Below are 16,586 nucleotides of genomic sequence, written 5' to 3'. Positions count from 1 at the left end.
ATTCATAACATTGTGCTCAATTAACCAATCTGAGTAATCTAAAACAGCTTTGAAATAAACCTGCCATGGTTTAAGCTATTGTGGGTTTACAGTGACTGTTACTGTAACAAGTAGCGGGTTGCTAAAAGGAATGACGAGCAGGCAACTCAAGCTGTGTCTGCAAATACCTGGAGCACCTTCTACTGCCCTTCCACAGCCCAAATGCCATGGAGTTCTGATCGGGCAAAGTTCTGACATTTCCTGATAGTATTGGACCTTATCTGCACATCCCACCTCCCATACATTGCTACTGGCCCATCACTATGATGGGCTGCTTCACTGGCCAACAGGTATGTGTGTGAAGAGGAAGAGGAAACCGTTACTACCAGGAGGTGCTGAAGCTTTGTCTGATCAGAAGGATCCAGAATTTGGGAGTAGAGTAGCACTGAAAGTTGCTGAAAATAGGTTTGATACACTCTAGGTGCCTGCACTTGTACTTTTCGGCAGCCTTTCCGGGTCACACTTTCAGCCCAATCCCAGCTTACTGATGTTGCAGTAAGATAGGCAGCTCAATCACACTACTTTAACGTTATAACTAGATAACTAATTTTACTCTTAACCTGTAGGGCAATGGCTGACTTTCATAAAAATATGTAATACATACAAACTTTCTTCATTTCAGCTTAGTAAAATATATTTTGACAGTAATTTATTGTTTGCTACACAATGCAATGCACAGCATTAATTGTGCCCTTTTATACTGGCAGTGGGACTCATGTGAAACTATATGATATTACAGTGTGAGTCATACATTATGTTCTGATTACACTTACTGCAAATACACACCAACTAAAACTGAAGTACATTAGAAATTATCGGTATACCCAATAGGAAGGTAATATATTCATTTTTACTAATCTAAGTTCTAAGCCAAGTTTTCCACAGTATTCTAACCTTACCTTCATCTATCCCATAATAGGTCTTATAAATTAGTGCAACACTGTCAAGGAAGGTGCAGAGTTCAGACTAAGAATTGTATGTATGACTTACAGAGTACAACACATAAAGCAGCCATGTATATTGGTCCTTTTTTACATACAAAACGGGAAGAGCATGGCAACCAAACCATTCATGGTCCCTACGACAGTGGAACCAGAATTAGGGCTAAAACGAATTTGTACATTGACTGTACACAAATACTACTATTACCTTGGCTTATTCACTGTTCTGCGTTTTGTATGTGACATTATTAAGCAGAAAAGTGTTTTACCCAGGAGACTCAGCAGCAGTGACTCCTTAACAAATGGAATGATGAGACCAATTATCACTGGCTTGCACTGCCTAAGACTAGGCTCTCAGGTAGTTCAATTGCCAAGAATAGTTAGAACGTTTTTTTACAGGTAAAATTAAGGCATATAGCATGAGATTCATGACTTCCGAGAATCTGGATGTTGAAAACGGTTCAGTTTTTCTGGATTGTTAGATGCCATATGGGAGAAATCTCTAAATATATCTTGGTATGTTTCATCCCCTGCAGAGAAAACAAACATCATTAGTTATCCTGGTATTTTTGAAAAATGAAAATAACCAACTTATATACAGTACACTGCTGGTTTATGTATACATGATTTCTCTGATAACTGCTAACCACATAATGCAGGCAAAGGCAGCCAGTGGCCATCTAAAAGTTAAGGAATGACAGACTCAGCAAGTCCAGAACCAATGACTATTAGGTTGTACAAAACGTTCTTCATTGTCTGAGCAGCTGCTGGGTGGAAGCATGCCCTATCTACCATAGGATACGATTTAGACCAACGGGACTAATTTATGAAAACAGGAGGAAATAAAAGTAGAGGAGCTGACCACAGCAACCAATAAAATTGATGTTTTGATATTAACACCACTTTGTAAAAACTAGATGTAAAACTAGATTGATTCGGTACTTTTGTGTAATCCAAAACCTTTCCTTCCTCCAACTGTAACAAATCAAACCCAATGCAAATTATAAAGGAGATATACGAATTGTCAGACTGGATGACAAAACTGATCATATAGACCTTTTGCATGCATGACCTCATAAAACTTACATACAAAGATCTATACCTGCTAGAAGACTCCATGCATCCAGGAAGATGAAAGGAAAGAGAAAAAGCAAAGTAGCGTATATTTACATATATAATGATAATTTGTCTAGCTCAACAGGAAGAGCAGATAAAGTTCAGCAGGATGAAGTTGAAGCTACAGGAAAAACAATCTTGTTCCGTATAAACACTCCTCATTGTCTGCCCTGCCTATTTCACCTACGGTAGCACAAAGTCTCCAAGTTATAGAGTGGTATACTATATGATATTAACCTAATCAATAATTACAGGATTCAGTGACTCCTAAAGTCACTATACATCAAACTAATTTTTTGGGCAGAATGACATTCTACAGCTTTTCTTTTGATTACCTTAATGTGTAAGTATAAAAGCGTTTAGGTTGTCAACCAAAATGTGGAATATACATTATGAGGTTTCATCATCCTGAAATATATGTTGGTTGAACCCAAAGGCAAAATATAAATTTTGTGCAAATAACAGTTTAGCTGCTGCAATAATTTTTTCACTAAGCAATTTAAAATAACAAATTGTTTAAAATTCTTTTTGAAACTCAAGACATAAAAAAGTGGCGGGCATATACTGCTGCCCAGGGCTTGACAAATTTACTTTAAATCTAGGAGGCAGCTAAAAAAGTTAGGAGTCTGTTTTTTTTTTTTAACCTTTTGCTTACTTGTTACTTTCTCCCCCTTCACACCCAGGCCAATTGTCAGCGCTGTCATACCTTTAAAAGGCAATTTGCGAAGTCATGCAATACTGTACCCAAACTACACGTTTCCAATTTTTTTGAGACAGAGCTTTCTTCTGGTGGTTTTTGATCACCACTAGTTTTTTTATTTTTTGTTAAATTCATGAAAAAAGACTGAACATTTTGAAAACAAAAAACATTTCTTCATTTCGGCTATAATATTTTGCAAATAAGTAATTTTTCTTCTTCACTAATGTGCGGGGTTTGAGGCTTCACTGATGGGCACTGTTAAGGCTGCACTGATAGGGCCACTGATGAGGTGGCACTGATATGGACACTGATAAGGTTGCACTTATAGGCACACTGATGAGGCTGGACTGATATGGACACTGATGAGGCTGGACTGATATGGACACTGATGAGGCTGGACTGATATGGACACTGATGAGGCTGGACTGATATGGACACTGATGAGGCTGGACTGATAGGGACACTGATGAGGCTGGACTGATAGGGACACTGATGAGGCTGGACTGATAGGGACACTGATGAGGCTTCACTCATAGGGAACACTGATGAGGCTTCACTCATAGGGAACACTGATGAGGCCGCATTAATCCGGACTGATAAGGCAGGATTGATGGGCACTAATATGAGCACTGATTAGGCAGCATTGACAGGCACTAATAGGTGGCCTCACCGGCTGTCCAGGGGTAGGGGGCTCTCGGGCTGGCCAGGCCCGACTCAAGAGCCACACTCAGAGCTTGTCCAAGAGGGGAACCGGAGGGCCCGGGGGATCCCTGAGAGGTGGTTGCTGAGCCCGTTCAGACCCGCCGGTTCCTGCTCTAGGGAGTCATCCTGGACAGCTCAATCTAGACGTGCACACAACGGGAGGCAGGAGAGAGCCGCACAGGGCATACTTCCAGCCAGGAGCTCCGCTCCTCCCCCCCCGACCCGCCCTTCCTACTACCTTACAGCCTCTCGTCTGCTCTAACCCAGCCTTCACAGTCCCGCCCCTCTGCTCCTTTAACCCAACTTTACAGCACTTCCATACCCCACCCCTGGCATCAGAAAACAAACGTGCCTGGCAATGGTGCGCCCGGCTTCTCCCCCCATGCTAGCCACTGGGGCTGACATTTTCTAGTCGCAATGGCGAGACGACGACTGGGGTTTATCGATCCCCGCTGCTGCCGATAAGCTGCAATAATATGAAGGATAAGAAAATATCAGAACTTTGTTGTGCTAGACCAGAGGTGCCCAACCTGCCACCCCAAATGGCTATGAATGCGGCCCAACACAAAACCGTAACCTTACTGTATTTATCGGCCTATAACACGCACCTTAATTTTAAGAGGGAAGTGAAGTTTCAGGGAAAAAACTTTGAAGCAATATAAGGGTCAGTGCCCATTAATGCAGCCTTATCAGTGACCATCTGCAGCCTCACCAGTGCCCATCAATGCAGCCTAAACAGTGCCCATCAATGCAGCCTCACCATTGCAACCTGATCAGTGCCTATCTGCAGCCTTACCACTGCTCATCAATGCAGCCTGATCAGTGCCCATCTGCAGCCCCACCATTGCAGTCTGATCAGTGTCCATCTGCAGCCTCACCATTGCAGTCTGATCAGTGCCCTTCTGCAGCCTCGCCATTGCCCATCAATGCAGCCTGATCAGTGCCCATCTGCAGCCTCACCATTGTTGCAGCCTGATCAGTGCCCATATGCAGCCTCATGTCAGATTACACAGCGGCCTCTTAAATACAAGGTCCTGTCTCCTATAATAGGTAGAACACTGGTCCAATGCCAGTCCAGGAGACGGGACTTCGCTCTATGTTTTCTGACGGCGCTTGCCCCCGCTTTTCCCCTCCGAGGCAGCCAAATGCAAATATCGGCGTATAACACGCACCCACTATTTGCACCCGATATTCAGGGAGAAAAAGTGCGTGTTATACGCTGATAAATACGTTACTCAAAAATGCTTTTTGGGGGAATTTTTTTGTAAAAATGTTTTTAAACTTAGCGAAACACATGCGGCCAAAGAAAAATTTGACAATGTCTCTTTACTGGCCTTTTACAAGTTTTATCTTTACAAATAACAATATCCCACTCTTCACAATCAAGTCTTATTCATGTCATCGGTTTTTAGCAGCACCTAGAATTGTGAACAACTATTTTCAAGGAAGAAGCACACAAAGGCCAAATTGGAACCAAAATATCAGATAAGCACCTTGAAAATTCATTGAGAATTGCTACTACATCTATCCAACCAGATATCAATGTGTTCGTTTTTCGAAAACTGTATCAAATTTTTGTTGCCCTCTTTTTTTTTTTTATATAAAAAAATAGTATAAAAAAAAATTAAGCTTCATTACTCAGATGGGTACATTATCTATATCAGAGGAGCTCCAGTCTGGGCCAAAAAAAAAATTAAATGTCAACAGCTAAAAATATTGTTGCTGCTGACTTTTAATATAAAGGCATTTACCTGTTCAGGGTTCCAGTAGTGTTGGCACCCTGAGCCGATCCTTCAGTTGGCTTCGGGTGCAGGCAACGGCACCATCAGTAAGGTAAATCGGCAGTAAAGCCTTCAGGCAGAGGGGGGCGGATATACTCGGAGATCGCCGCAGCGTTTTTTCCACCCAGAAGTGGAAGCAGGTACCTGTCAAAAAAAGTGGTACCCCCCCCACAAAAGTGCCAAATGTGGCAGTGGAGGGGGAGGGTGCGAACAAGCGGAGATTCCCTTTTTGGGTGGAGCTCCGCTTTAACTTGTGATCAGCCTGACATTTTCTGCTATCCTTTTTGTTAGTGTATTTTATGTGTGGCCCAAGAAAATTCCTCTTCTTGCAATGTGGCCCAGGAATGTCAAAAGGTTGGACACCCTTCTGCTAAACAAAGCTATCCCCTTATAATAAAAAATCTCTATATACACACACACACACACACTGAATTTTGCCATGGTATTTTTTCTATATACTTCTGAGGACCAATACTGATAACCATGCAATACAATACAATACTGTTAGTCAGTATGATATCCATTGCCCTCAAAGAAACTGCGGAGGTCTCTGTGAGAAGGAGAGACAGAGGGTCCAGCAGGGGGGAGAGTGTCCATGGATAAATGGAGGTGGGATTGAATATAATCCGTGGCTTCCTCTGGATGGGTGAACGCTTTTGATTCGCCAAACTGATCCGTGAATCGAAGAGTTGCTGGATAGGCCAGAGTGAACTTGAGACCCTTCTGAAACAAAGCATTGCAGGCGGGTTGAAAGGCCTTGCGTCTGCGGGCCACTTCCTGGGAGTAATACGTGAAAAGTAGCAGTTTACTGCCGCCCAGAGCAAGTGATTTTGCATTTTTAAAGGATTTTAGGATAGCCAGTCTATCAGCATAGTTCAGGTAGCGGACTATAACTGGACGGGGGGTTTTGCGGTCATTTGACGGTGCTCCCAGGCGGTGGGCCCTCTCAGCGGTACACGGGGTGGTTATATCAAGGGCTTGTGGTATGCGCACTGAACACACATCAGGAAGAAGACCCGCGTTAAAAGATTCAGGCAAGCCTATAATCCTCAAGTTATTTCTTCTGGATCGATTTTCAAGATCATCAATCTTTTCCAGCAGATATTGCTGCGTCTGTGATGATTTAGCATCGTTAGTGAAGGAGGCTTGCAGTTCATCCTCCAGATTAGAGACTCTATTTTCCACCGCAGTGAGCCGTGAGGCCTGCTCCCCCAGCTCCTTGCCCGCTCTACCGCCTCAGTGATGGTGGGCGATAGAATAGCAGCCACCGCCTGTGCTATTAGCTGGTATTGGGGTACAACCACCGATGCATTTCCAGGTACAGCGTGGGTCAGGGCTGCGCCATCCACGGAGGTCACGGCCGCCATATTGCCCGGAGGGACTGCCAGAGGGGAGACGTCTTGCTGCTGCAGCGCGGGATTCCCGGCTGCTCCGTGGACAACGAAGCAGTCCATTGAGAGTGCGGGGAGACTCACGGGTCAGTGTAGAGCCGTTGGCGGTGCTCGGCGAGCAGGGTGTATCGATTTTCTATGCAGGGTGAGTCTGAGCCGCTGCGTCTCACTCCCTCACCATACGGCGCCGGAACCGGAAGTCGCTAGTGCATCATGATATACAGTCTTTCAGTAATGGACCAGTCTTCAGATGTCATCATTGGTAAAGGAAGTTGCCATAGGTGTCTGCGGTTCAGGGTGGATCTGTAGTTGTCTTCAGGAAAATAGAGGAAGTTTTGCGGGTGTCATCAGACCAGGGGGTAAGCAGGTGTGATCAGTCTGGTGTGAAGTCATGTTATAATCAGATGGGGCCGGGGTCCAAGGGTATCATTAGTAAGGCTGCATTCACACCTGAGCAGAGCAACTTTCGGGCATTTTAATTTGAGAGTTTTTGAGCGTTTTTAGAAGTGTATTGCAAGCATTTTACAGCTTCTGGCGTTTTTGTTTACCAATAGAATGCGCTAGGTAGAGGAGATTAGGGGTGGAGAGCTGCTGTTTGAGCAGAAAACATACGACAAAATGCTCTTAAAACGCTCCTGTCGCACATTTTTAGGCAATCTCATTGAAGTCTGCCCAGTCTGCCATAAAAAAAAACTCATGCAATTTTTGAGCGACAGGCCTTTTGCTTCAGGTGCCAAAATGCCCAGATGTGCTCAGGGGCCATTGAAATAAATGGGTATTGGCTTGCTAAGCCTTTTAGAGCTACAAGCAGAAAATTTCTCAGATGTGAACGAGGCCTAATAGGAGTAGGGATTCTGACAAAACCTTAGTATAGGAGAAGGAGCCCTAATTACAGGTATTATGTTTTTAGGAGCTGATGATTTCATTAGTTACAGAGAGGGGGAACAGATGTCATCAGTGTGGAGGAGAGTGTTCCAAAAATGTTATGTCAGTAAGAGGGTGACCTGGTAAGTGTCATGAGGCCAGATAGAAAATGGTAAAAAATAAATCCACTGAAGACATACCACAGGGGCAAACAAGGGTATGTGGATATCCTCAGTCTCAGGTGCCATCATATTGCAAAATAGGATCATGGCTAAAGCTGAGGGGAAGTAAGCTAAATGGGCTTAATTTTTTCCCACAAGAATATATGGGGTGTTCAGCATAAGGGGGGAAAAAATGCTTTTTCTCCCAAAAACGGGACAGGAAACCTTGAAGCTGGAAGTCTCATTATGGATACATCCATACCAAAGACATTTTAAGTACAGTACTAAGGGATAAAGTTGCACACACATACCCTATGTATGCTTGCACCTCACACTCACATCCACATATATATGCACACACAATCCTGTTGGATATTTAAATAATGTATTCCAATTATACTATATAACACTATCTGACAATGGGAATACATTGCCATCTGTTTTTACATATCCAGCATATGAAGGCACAGATTACTTTCAAAGAGTAAAGTGCAGACATAGTGTACATATGGATTTACATATGCTCACAGCAAATCTAAGAAAAACCGGTAACAGATGATAAACCAGTACGGCTGCTCCATAATATTTCAGCACATGACTAAACCAGCAAGAAAATGAATGCCACTGAAACCATGCATTGGCAACAGTGCTACAATGTAAACATCCACAGTACAGCTTGTACCTTTTGAAAATCTATTGCTATGTGCAGCTTCTAACAGCAATCCAATACACACAGACCACATAATTATATCTTGTAAAGCTGTCAGACAGCACAGTATAAAACCAGTTCCACCAACTTTAAACTACACTTATCTGTGATAAAGGAAGGTGCAAGCATATGATTATTCATGCTTTCCAAAATGATGCATTCAAGTATGCCTATGAAATAAAGTAGAACTAAATTGCGCATTCATTTGTTTTTTAAATTCAAAATTATTAAAAAAAAAAAAAAAAAAAAAAAAAAGAACACTGGACTGCCTATACACAGTCTACAGAAGGAAATCTCTAAATATACCAATGTAACATAACTGTTACAGTGCGGCTTAGAAAAGCAAAAGAAATATATTGGTTTCTATAGGCAACATAAAATGTTCATATATATATTTATTATAAATACAGAATACCTACACAAATTATAAAAATAATAAAGCCAATACAGCAGTACATCCGTTTCAAAATGAAGCAAGATAAATGAGTGTCAACACATAGCATACTAATTGGATGATTTGCTGTTTGTCTTACTGTCCAAAGACTCAGCATGACCAAGCTGCAAGCTAATAAACTCCTGCATGCACTTCCTATATTGCATTTCAGTATGGCTGTTAGAGGAGTATTGACCTGGTTGTCCGTAAAGTCCCTCAGATTCCCGCATCTCTTCATTCATACGTGCCAGACGCAATCTAAAAAAAGAAATGTAATTGTTTTTAGGTTATTAATGTATCCTTCCAAAAGTCTTAGAGGCCAAACAAGCTTTTATTTTCATACTAAAGGTCTACATTATACAATCACAGGTTGATTGTAAGCTAGAATATCTGAAAGCTGTTAGAATTCTGAGGAAAATTCTCGCAGAATCGGATTCAACAAGCACATTCATGACAGGTAATATTGCAATTAAACTTTTAGATAATGAATGCTAAAGCGATCTGGTTACATTATTCTTAAATAAACCCTGCAAGAAATCAGGTCCTTTAGGGCTCGTTCACACCAGATACGTTGGGACTATGCTGGCAACAATTACCAGTGCAGCGTCAATGCATAGACAAAACGTTTTGTTTCCCATGCTGCCATGCATTACTTTTTTCAGCAGATTGCAACACAATTCCTACACTGTTCCAGTGAATAGAACTGCACAGAACGGAGAAGTATGGCGAAAGAAATTTTAACAATAGGTCACACTTCGTTCTGCACTCCTGTTTTCAGCTGATAGAGGGCTAAAGTCTGCTGTCCGCTGAAGTCATATGTCGGGATCCACCCACATGCCTGGACTGGCACCTAGCTCAGACTCTCAGCGATGCACGAGAGCCTGAGCCAGCCCAGTGCTCAAGTGAGCACTGGAGGGGCAGAGCAGAGAGCCGGTGACTGATAGGCATGGCTTTTTGCTCAGAGTGGAGGAGAGAATGAAGTGATCAGTGGTGTTTTAATTCTCAGTTCTATGTGCAGAGCCAGCAGGGGAGAGATGCTGCATCCACCTAGGCAAGTATAAACATCTGTTTTTTTTTTAAAGTGCATGCTTCCCTTTGAAATTTCATGTGGCGTTTTAATAAAGGTTTATGGAATAAAAAAAAAAAAAGAAAAGTTTACCAGTGTGACATGCTAGGATCAGCAAATCATAACTTTATCTACCAGCATACCCGCATTCAGTGACTCTCACTGCTGTAAACAAGGCCTCAAGGGGAACCCATCACCAAGAAAACAGTGCTCAGACATGCAGCAATTCACTAATAAGGCAATACACTTGTTCATTGTATGCCAATGCTTAAAGGATTAATGCACCTTTGCAGAAAAAAATGAAAAGGGTGAACTCGCAAACACCGTTCCCACTCCCCACTACACTTAGCTTCTTCGATTACTATCTTCTGCCAACCACATTAACAAATATAGTGGTCTGTGTATTTAAAAAATGCACTCTTCTCTTTTCTTACAGAATGCAGTCCCATGTGACCCTGCTATGCACCTGAGTGGAACAAGCACTGTTAAATGGCAGGAAGAGATGCACGTCAATGCTTCTCATAACCTTAAAAGGGTAAAGCCTGGTAAATGCCACTAGTTTTGAAAATAAAAACTGACAGCTCTGGTAGGAGCCACTGTACTAACAACCCGATGTTAGTGCAGTAATCTCCACTGCTGTTCTTTTGTGTTCTGACAAGGGGTTGGGTGCCCCGCTAGAACACTCCAGTCAGCTGCTGGTTTTCCAGCATGCTCATCTAACAAAAGCCGGTGAAACAGCTTGTTTCTGTTGGACCGGCTGCCATACACATGGACCGACTGCTGGCCGGTTTTTATTAAACTATGTTGCCCGTCATTCAGCCCGTGTGTACTAGGCTTAAGTTTACTGTCAAAGAAGATGCTCTGTATGCTGCACTAGCATCCCTGGAGCCTGTAAGCATCAATAGGCAGTCATTGGTCAGCGTGACTTGTGATCATGCTCACCATTGAGAATATCTTCTAAGATTTCTTCTTCCAGAACTGCATCCCAGAAAAAAGAAAATGTTTTCATTGTTTAGTGTGGTCACGTGGCCATGCTGACCAATGACCGTTTACCATTGCAAGCAATATGATACTTACAGGCTACGGGGCTGCTAGTGCAGGGTACGGAGTATGGATTGCTCACTCTAAAAGTGAACCTACCTTTTAAGACCTAGGAATTTCTCTCTGCTCCTCATTGCTGAACAAAATGACGGGAGAGCAAAAAGGAAAGTAAGTATGTGCAGCAAGAGAGTAGGGCAGTTAGTGAACCTGCTGTTTCTTCCTACATGGGTAAACCACACATTCAGTTCACACGAAATAAAGTCTCTATAAACCATACCTGTATATCCTAAACACTGTTCATACAGACTTTAAAAAAAAAAAAAAGATATGGAGTAATAGATCATTTAAGCACCCAAATACAAATCTGTTACTAGTACGTACAGCGTCACTATGTCAGCATTGGCGGCCTCTACAGCAATAGTTAAAGGGTCTTTGCCATCTTCATCAGTAGCATGTTGATTGGCTCCTCTTTTTAGAAATAAACACACTTGCCTGCAGAGGAACAAACCGTTAATGGGAAAGTGATCAAGGATTTGGGTCCAACTAAATACAAAAGAACTCTCTGTCATATTTTAAATGTAATGGCGGTAAAGCCTAATTTTGCCACAGCAAATCTTGTTTTTAAAAGTAAAGAAAAATGGAGAAGTTTTCTTCAGTCTGATACCAGATGCTTTAGGTGCAGGTTAGTAAATTAAATTAAAATGTGAAAACAGCAGAATTGTGCATAACATATTGCAAACAGTATAGCTATTTTAACGTCTCATAGAAAATGGAACATCCTGCTATTTACCCTGTATGGCCTAGCACTGTCGCATGATGTAACGGTCCTCTTCCTTTTGCATCACGGTGATTCACATTGGCCCCATTTTGCAATAAAAACTCACAAGTTACTAGAGATCCCTGGGAAATAGTACAATAATATGAATCAATATAAGTGAGAAAATCTGTGATACAAAACAATATGAGTAAGTCTGCTTACACAAAAAGGCAGTATAACCAGTCCTAAACAGTGAATACGCAAAATAAAGTGTAGCGCCAATATGGGAAATACAAAAATTCTTGTATTATGATATAAAGAAAAAAAAGTAAAAAAGAAACAATAAATAAGTCCCACAGTGCTCGCATTTGGTCAAAAGTGCAATTAGCAAAACAATGCCATTACAAGGGTTGACTCTTCTTAAAGTGCTCAGATGACCAGCCACCATCCTGGTGAAAAATTTAAGTATTTCTCATATTGGCGCTACATTTTATTTTGCTTATTCACAATAATATAAATGTTACTCAAAATATGAATTAATTTATGAATTGCAAAAACTGTCAAAGAAAATATGGCAAAAAATGAATCTAAGTTGCAGTATTCAGACACAATGTAAAGTGGTTCTAAAGGATAGATATTTTTTTACTTTAATGCACCACACACCCCTCTACATACTTTTACCTGAGTCGTCACTTGATCCAGCATTGTGCCCGTCTGTAGCAGGTCTCTGCCTGCTCTCACAGATTTTGCCATTGACTCCTGCTGCTGTCAATCAAATCATGTGAGGAAGTGGGTGGGGCTGAGCCATGCTGTGTATGTCAATAGATGCACACAGCCAGGCCTGGGAGCAAGCCCGCAGGTGTGCCACTGTAAGCGGCTTCCTAAGAGGGTGCATCAAGAAGGAGAAGCCTAGAGCGCCAGTGGGGGACCCTAGCAGAGGAGGTTCAGAGATGCTGTGTTAGCCAATTAAAATTAAGCCTTTACATTCTCTTTGAGCTTTAGGCCCCTTTCACACGGGCTTTCCGATCTGGTCCGCCTGTCAGTTTTTCAGGCGGTTCTGATCGGATGCTCCATGCAGCCCTATGGAGCAGCGGTTGTCAGCAGAGACATCTCTGCTGACACCCGCTGCTATCCAATCTAATCCTGTCCGTGAAATCCAGACGGACAGAAACCCTATTTTCCATCCTACCGGAGGATCAGATTGGATTAGATTGGATGAAAACAGACAGGCAGTCCGTTTTCATCCGATCTCCCAAAGAGGGAAGCGGGGCTCTGACAGCTGTCTCTGCACACAGAGCGGAGACGGAGCTGTCATCCACCTGCTCAGCAGGGATCGGCGGATAGATCCCCGCTGAGCAAAATGGACTCCATCGGGCTCACCGCCCGTGTGAAAGGGGCCTTAGGCAGATATAAATAAAAAGTACCATTTATGTACTTGTTTATACTTTTATATTTATGGGTCACCTGTTATCTCAAGCACAACAGTACTAAAAGCTAATCAGTCTTTGCTGCATGCACATGTGCTGACAGAAGGAGAGTACAGAGTCAGCAACGTAGACTTATCAATGTGTTGCTTCTCTTTGAAGAAGATTGATTACTAAATGTTTTCCAATGTTCTGCCTCTGTGGGACAAAATACATGTAGCACTTTGTCCCATGAAGCTCGGTGCCTCCAAAGTCTAGTTATAAGCCTGACCTGCCTCCCTTCCTCTCAGCGTGGCAAATCTAGGAGCAGCTTGGGTGTGGGGGGGGGGGGAATATATCACCCTTTTATCTTTCTGTATGTCTTTTACTGCAGCTTGCCTAAGGAAAGTGCTCTGAGCCATGACAAGCTGAAGTTGCATTTTTCATGGATCTGTCTCCTTCCAAGAGGTTGTTGGATTTGCCATGTGGGGAGGGGGAGAGAGGCAGGTTGTACTTCAGGAGGGAGAGTCCCCGGACAGCCGAGGCATTTGTGCACATCCCTGGATCGAGATGGGGCTCAGGTATGAATTAGGGGCGCTGCTGCACACGGAGGGCTTTTTATCTTCATGCATAGAACGCATTAGGATAAAGAGCCTTTAACCTTTACAACCACTTCAACCGCTTGCCGGCCGTCGCACGACTATTTACTGCGGCAGTCAGCCCCTTACAGGCAAAACGACGTAGGGCTATGTCACTCGCCTACGAGCCTCTAGGGGGAAGAGCGCGTGCCGCCGGAGGCGCGCCCCCGCCCCGGCTCGTTCACTAACATCCCCGCGCGAGTGACCGGCAGCTCCGATGTCCGCCGGTCACTCGCGATCTCCCACTGGAGAGGGGGAAAGGCAGGCGGCTAATGTAAACAAAACCACCTGTCATTCTCCCTGGTGTAACTGCAGAGATCATACGATCCTGCTATGTAGGATCGTATGTCTCTGTGGTTAAATTTTTTTTTTTTTTGGGAATTGCATATAAAAAATGTGAAAAATATTATTTTTTTAAAATTGTCGCTATTTTTTTGTTTATAGCGCAAAAAGTAAAAATCGCACAGGTGATCAAATATCACCAAAAGAAAGCTCTGTTTGTGAGAAAAAAAGGACGTCAATTTCATTTGGGTCCAGTGCCGCATGACCGCGCAATTGTCTGTTAAAGTCACGCAGTGCCGAATCGCAAAATAGGCCCTGGTCTTTGAGCAGCCAAATCCTCCGGGGTTTAAGTGGTTAAGAAGCAACTAGCTACAAGGGACAAAGTACTGCATGTATATTGTCCCAGGGGGGAGAAAAAAAGCGTAATGATAGTATTTTTTTAATTGTCCTATTAGCAGGAAGACACCATCACTGTATTCCTTACAATAGAGAACATGGTGTCACTCTCCCGGCTGTGCTATCTGGCAGATAAAAAACTGTTTTATAGTCGTGCATTTCCACTGGGTATTTAGCAGTTTGCCTGGAGTTACATTTAAAGACAAATTTCATGGAAACACAAATAAAACAATGAAATATACAGTGTGTTAACAGTATTACATGCCCAAAGATTGGCAGCCATCATACATGAATCTTTGCCAGTGAGATGCCTGACCACCAAAGCAGTCAAGAACCTATTCCCTATAGATATGTGAAAAGATGTCAACACTCCAAGCCTGTATTAAAATTTACTGGCTCTGGAACTATAAATGTGAACCAAAGGGATCCCAACCACACAATCAACTCAATAGGAAAGCAGGAAGTCACACACCAATGACAAAAGATCACATTCAACTTTAATAAACCCGGGCTTAGCACACTGCAGCCCCACGCCTTGGACTGCACCTCTCTAAAGTGTCTCTCAATATGAGCTTGATGACAGAGAAAAAAAACTCTAGGATTACACCTGTATTGGGTGAAAGAGAGGGGGTCCTAAGTGGGGCTGCAATGTGCTGTGTCTAAGTTTAAAAGAGAAGTTCGAGATTTAAAAAACAAATAAAGATTTATTATCAGTATCCATCCGATGCTGCATCTGTCCCCCACCGGCTTTGCAATGAGAACTAAGTGATAAAGCACCGCTGATAGCTCAATTCTCCCTCTTCACTCTAAGCAGAGAGCCATGACTGTCAGTCAATGGCTCTCTGCTCTTTCCTCTAGTGCTCACTGGAGCGCTGGGCTGTGGAGGGGGTTGCAGGGGCTGGCTCAGGCTCTCAGTGGATTGCCGAGAGGCTGAGCCAGGTGCTGGTCCAGGCTTCTGGGCAGATACCAAATATATGGTCAGGATCTGTCCCCAGCCTGGACCAGCTGAGTGTCCGCTGAAAATGGGTCACTGTCTGCTGAAAATGGGTCAATGAGGTGCAGAACTGCAAAAAGGCTTAACACTCCTTTAATATAATTGGATGTAGTTATTGGTGTGTGACTTCTTGCTTCATAATGCAGAAATCCCTTCCAGCCTGGACAATCCTGTGTTCTTCAATCCTGTAAGAATGTGCACAGGAAAATCCTGTAATAATGTGCTGACAGTATTGTGCACAGCAATAGGGTCTTGGCTCAGTGCTGACCCTCCCTCTTGCTGCGGGAATCCTGTTGTACATGGAGCTATTTAAGTTCAAGTAAATTCCTATAGATTATTTAAATGTACATTTGATGGTTTCTTTTAATAACTACATAGCTGCATTATATTTGTCTGAAGTTAAAAATGCTGGATTCCAAAAGAGACCTCTGTTAGGAAAGTTTCTATTAATAATATATAGTATAGTGCTGTGTTAGTGAAATGCAGAAACAAAGGGCATTGTAATAGGTTTTATTTTAAGCTCTATTTATCATGAGACCTCACCCACACACAGCATAGAATAGAATATGGAACATGTTTACAGGAGAATACTAAAAAGTGGACAATTTCTGCACTTTACTAAAAATATGTAATTCTATTTTCATTTTAAAATAAGACAGATGAGCAGACAAATGCTATAAATATGTGAATTGCAGAAACATGCATACATCTCTGAAAAACAAACATTTGTTGTACAGCAACTTAAAAAAAAAAAAAAAAAAAAAAGTTTCTGCTTTGTTGTCTTCACCAAAATTGACAGTACACACTAAGGGTATATTTATCTTCTGGCATTATAGTGCTATTTTGCTTTGTTGTTAACTTTTTATTTTTTTTATTCCCCCTTCCCCTTTTTGTTCATATACATATATTTGAATTAGTGTATATCACCATTTTCTGTGTTATTATAAAAAAAGGAAAGTTTAAGACCCCGTTCACACTGGGGCGACCTGGTCGCCTGACAGGTCGCCGTAGGTCGCCTGCCATAGAGAAGCTGTGGACCCGTTCTAATAGGAGCGACAAAGGGGCGACCCGGAGCGACCTGCATTGACTTCAATGATATGAAGTCCGTGCCGGCCGCTCCGAGGTCGCGGTGCGAGCTGCGCACCGCGAGAGGTCGCCCCGGCAAGTAGCGT

The 16,586-nt window shown here is 42.7% G+C and overlaps 1 protein-coding gene across 3 annotated transcripts in view; it reads right to left on the bottom strand.

Annotated features, from left to right (window-relative positions):
- Positions 1-1,189: 1,189 nt before the first annotated feature.
- ACAP2 (ArfGAP with coiled-coil, ankyrin repeat and PH domains 2) overlaps positions 1,190-16,586 on the bottom strand; it is a 162,291-nt gene continuing 146,894 nt past the window's right edge. For all 3 annotated transcript variants that reach the window (XM_082249893.1, XM_082249895.1, XM_082249894.1), the window contains 4 exons: positions 11,735-11,844; positions 11,326-11,436; positions 9,034-9,095; positions 1,190-1,510 (listed from right to left, as the gene is read on the bottom strand). In XM_082249893.1, the coding sequence (XP_082106019.1) occupies positions 1,407-1,510; positions 9,034-9,095; positions 11,326-11,436; positions 11,735-11,844 (387 nt within the window). In that variant the 3' untranslated portion in view covers positions 1,190-1,406. The remainder of the gene's footprint in view (positions 1,511-9,033; positions 9,096-11,325; positions 11,437-11,734; positions 11,845-16,586) is intronic.

This window comes from Pelophylax lessonae (assembly GCF_965119305.1).
Source record: "Pelophylax lessonae genome assembly, chromosome: 3".
Classification (NCBI taxonomy): domain Eukaryota; kingdom Metazoa; phylum Chordata; class Amphibia; order Anura; family Ranidae; genus Pelophylax; species Pelophylax lessonae.
Note: the sequence above shows the minus strand (reverse complement) of the source record. Positions and strands in the feature narration are given on the sequence as shown.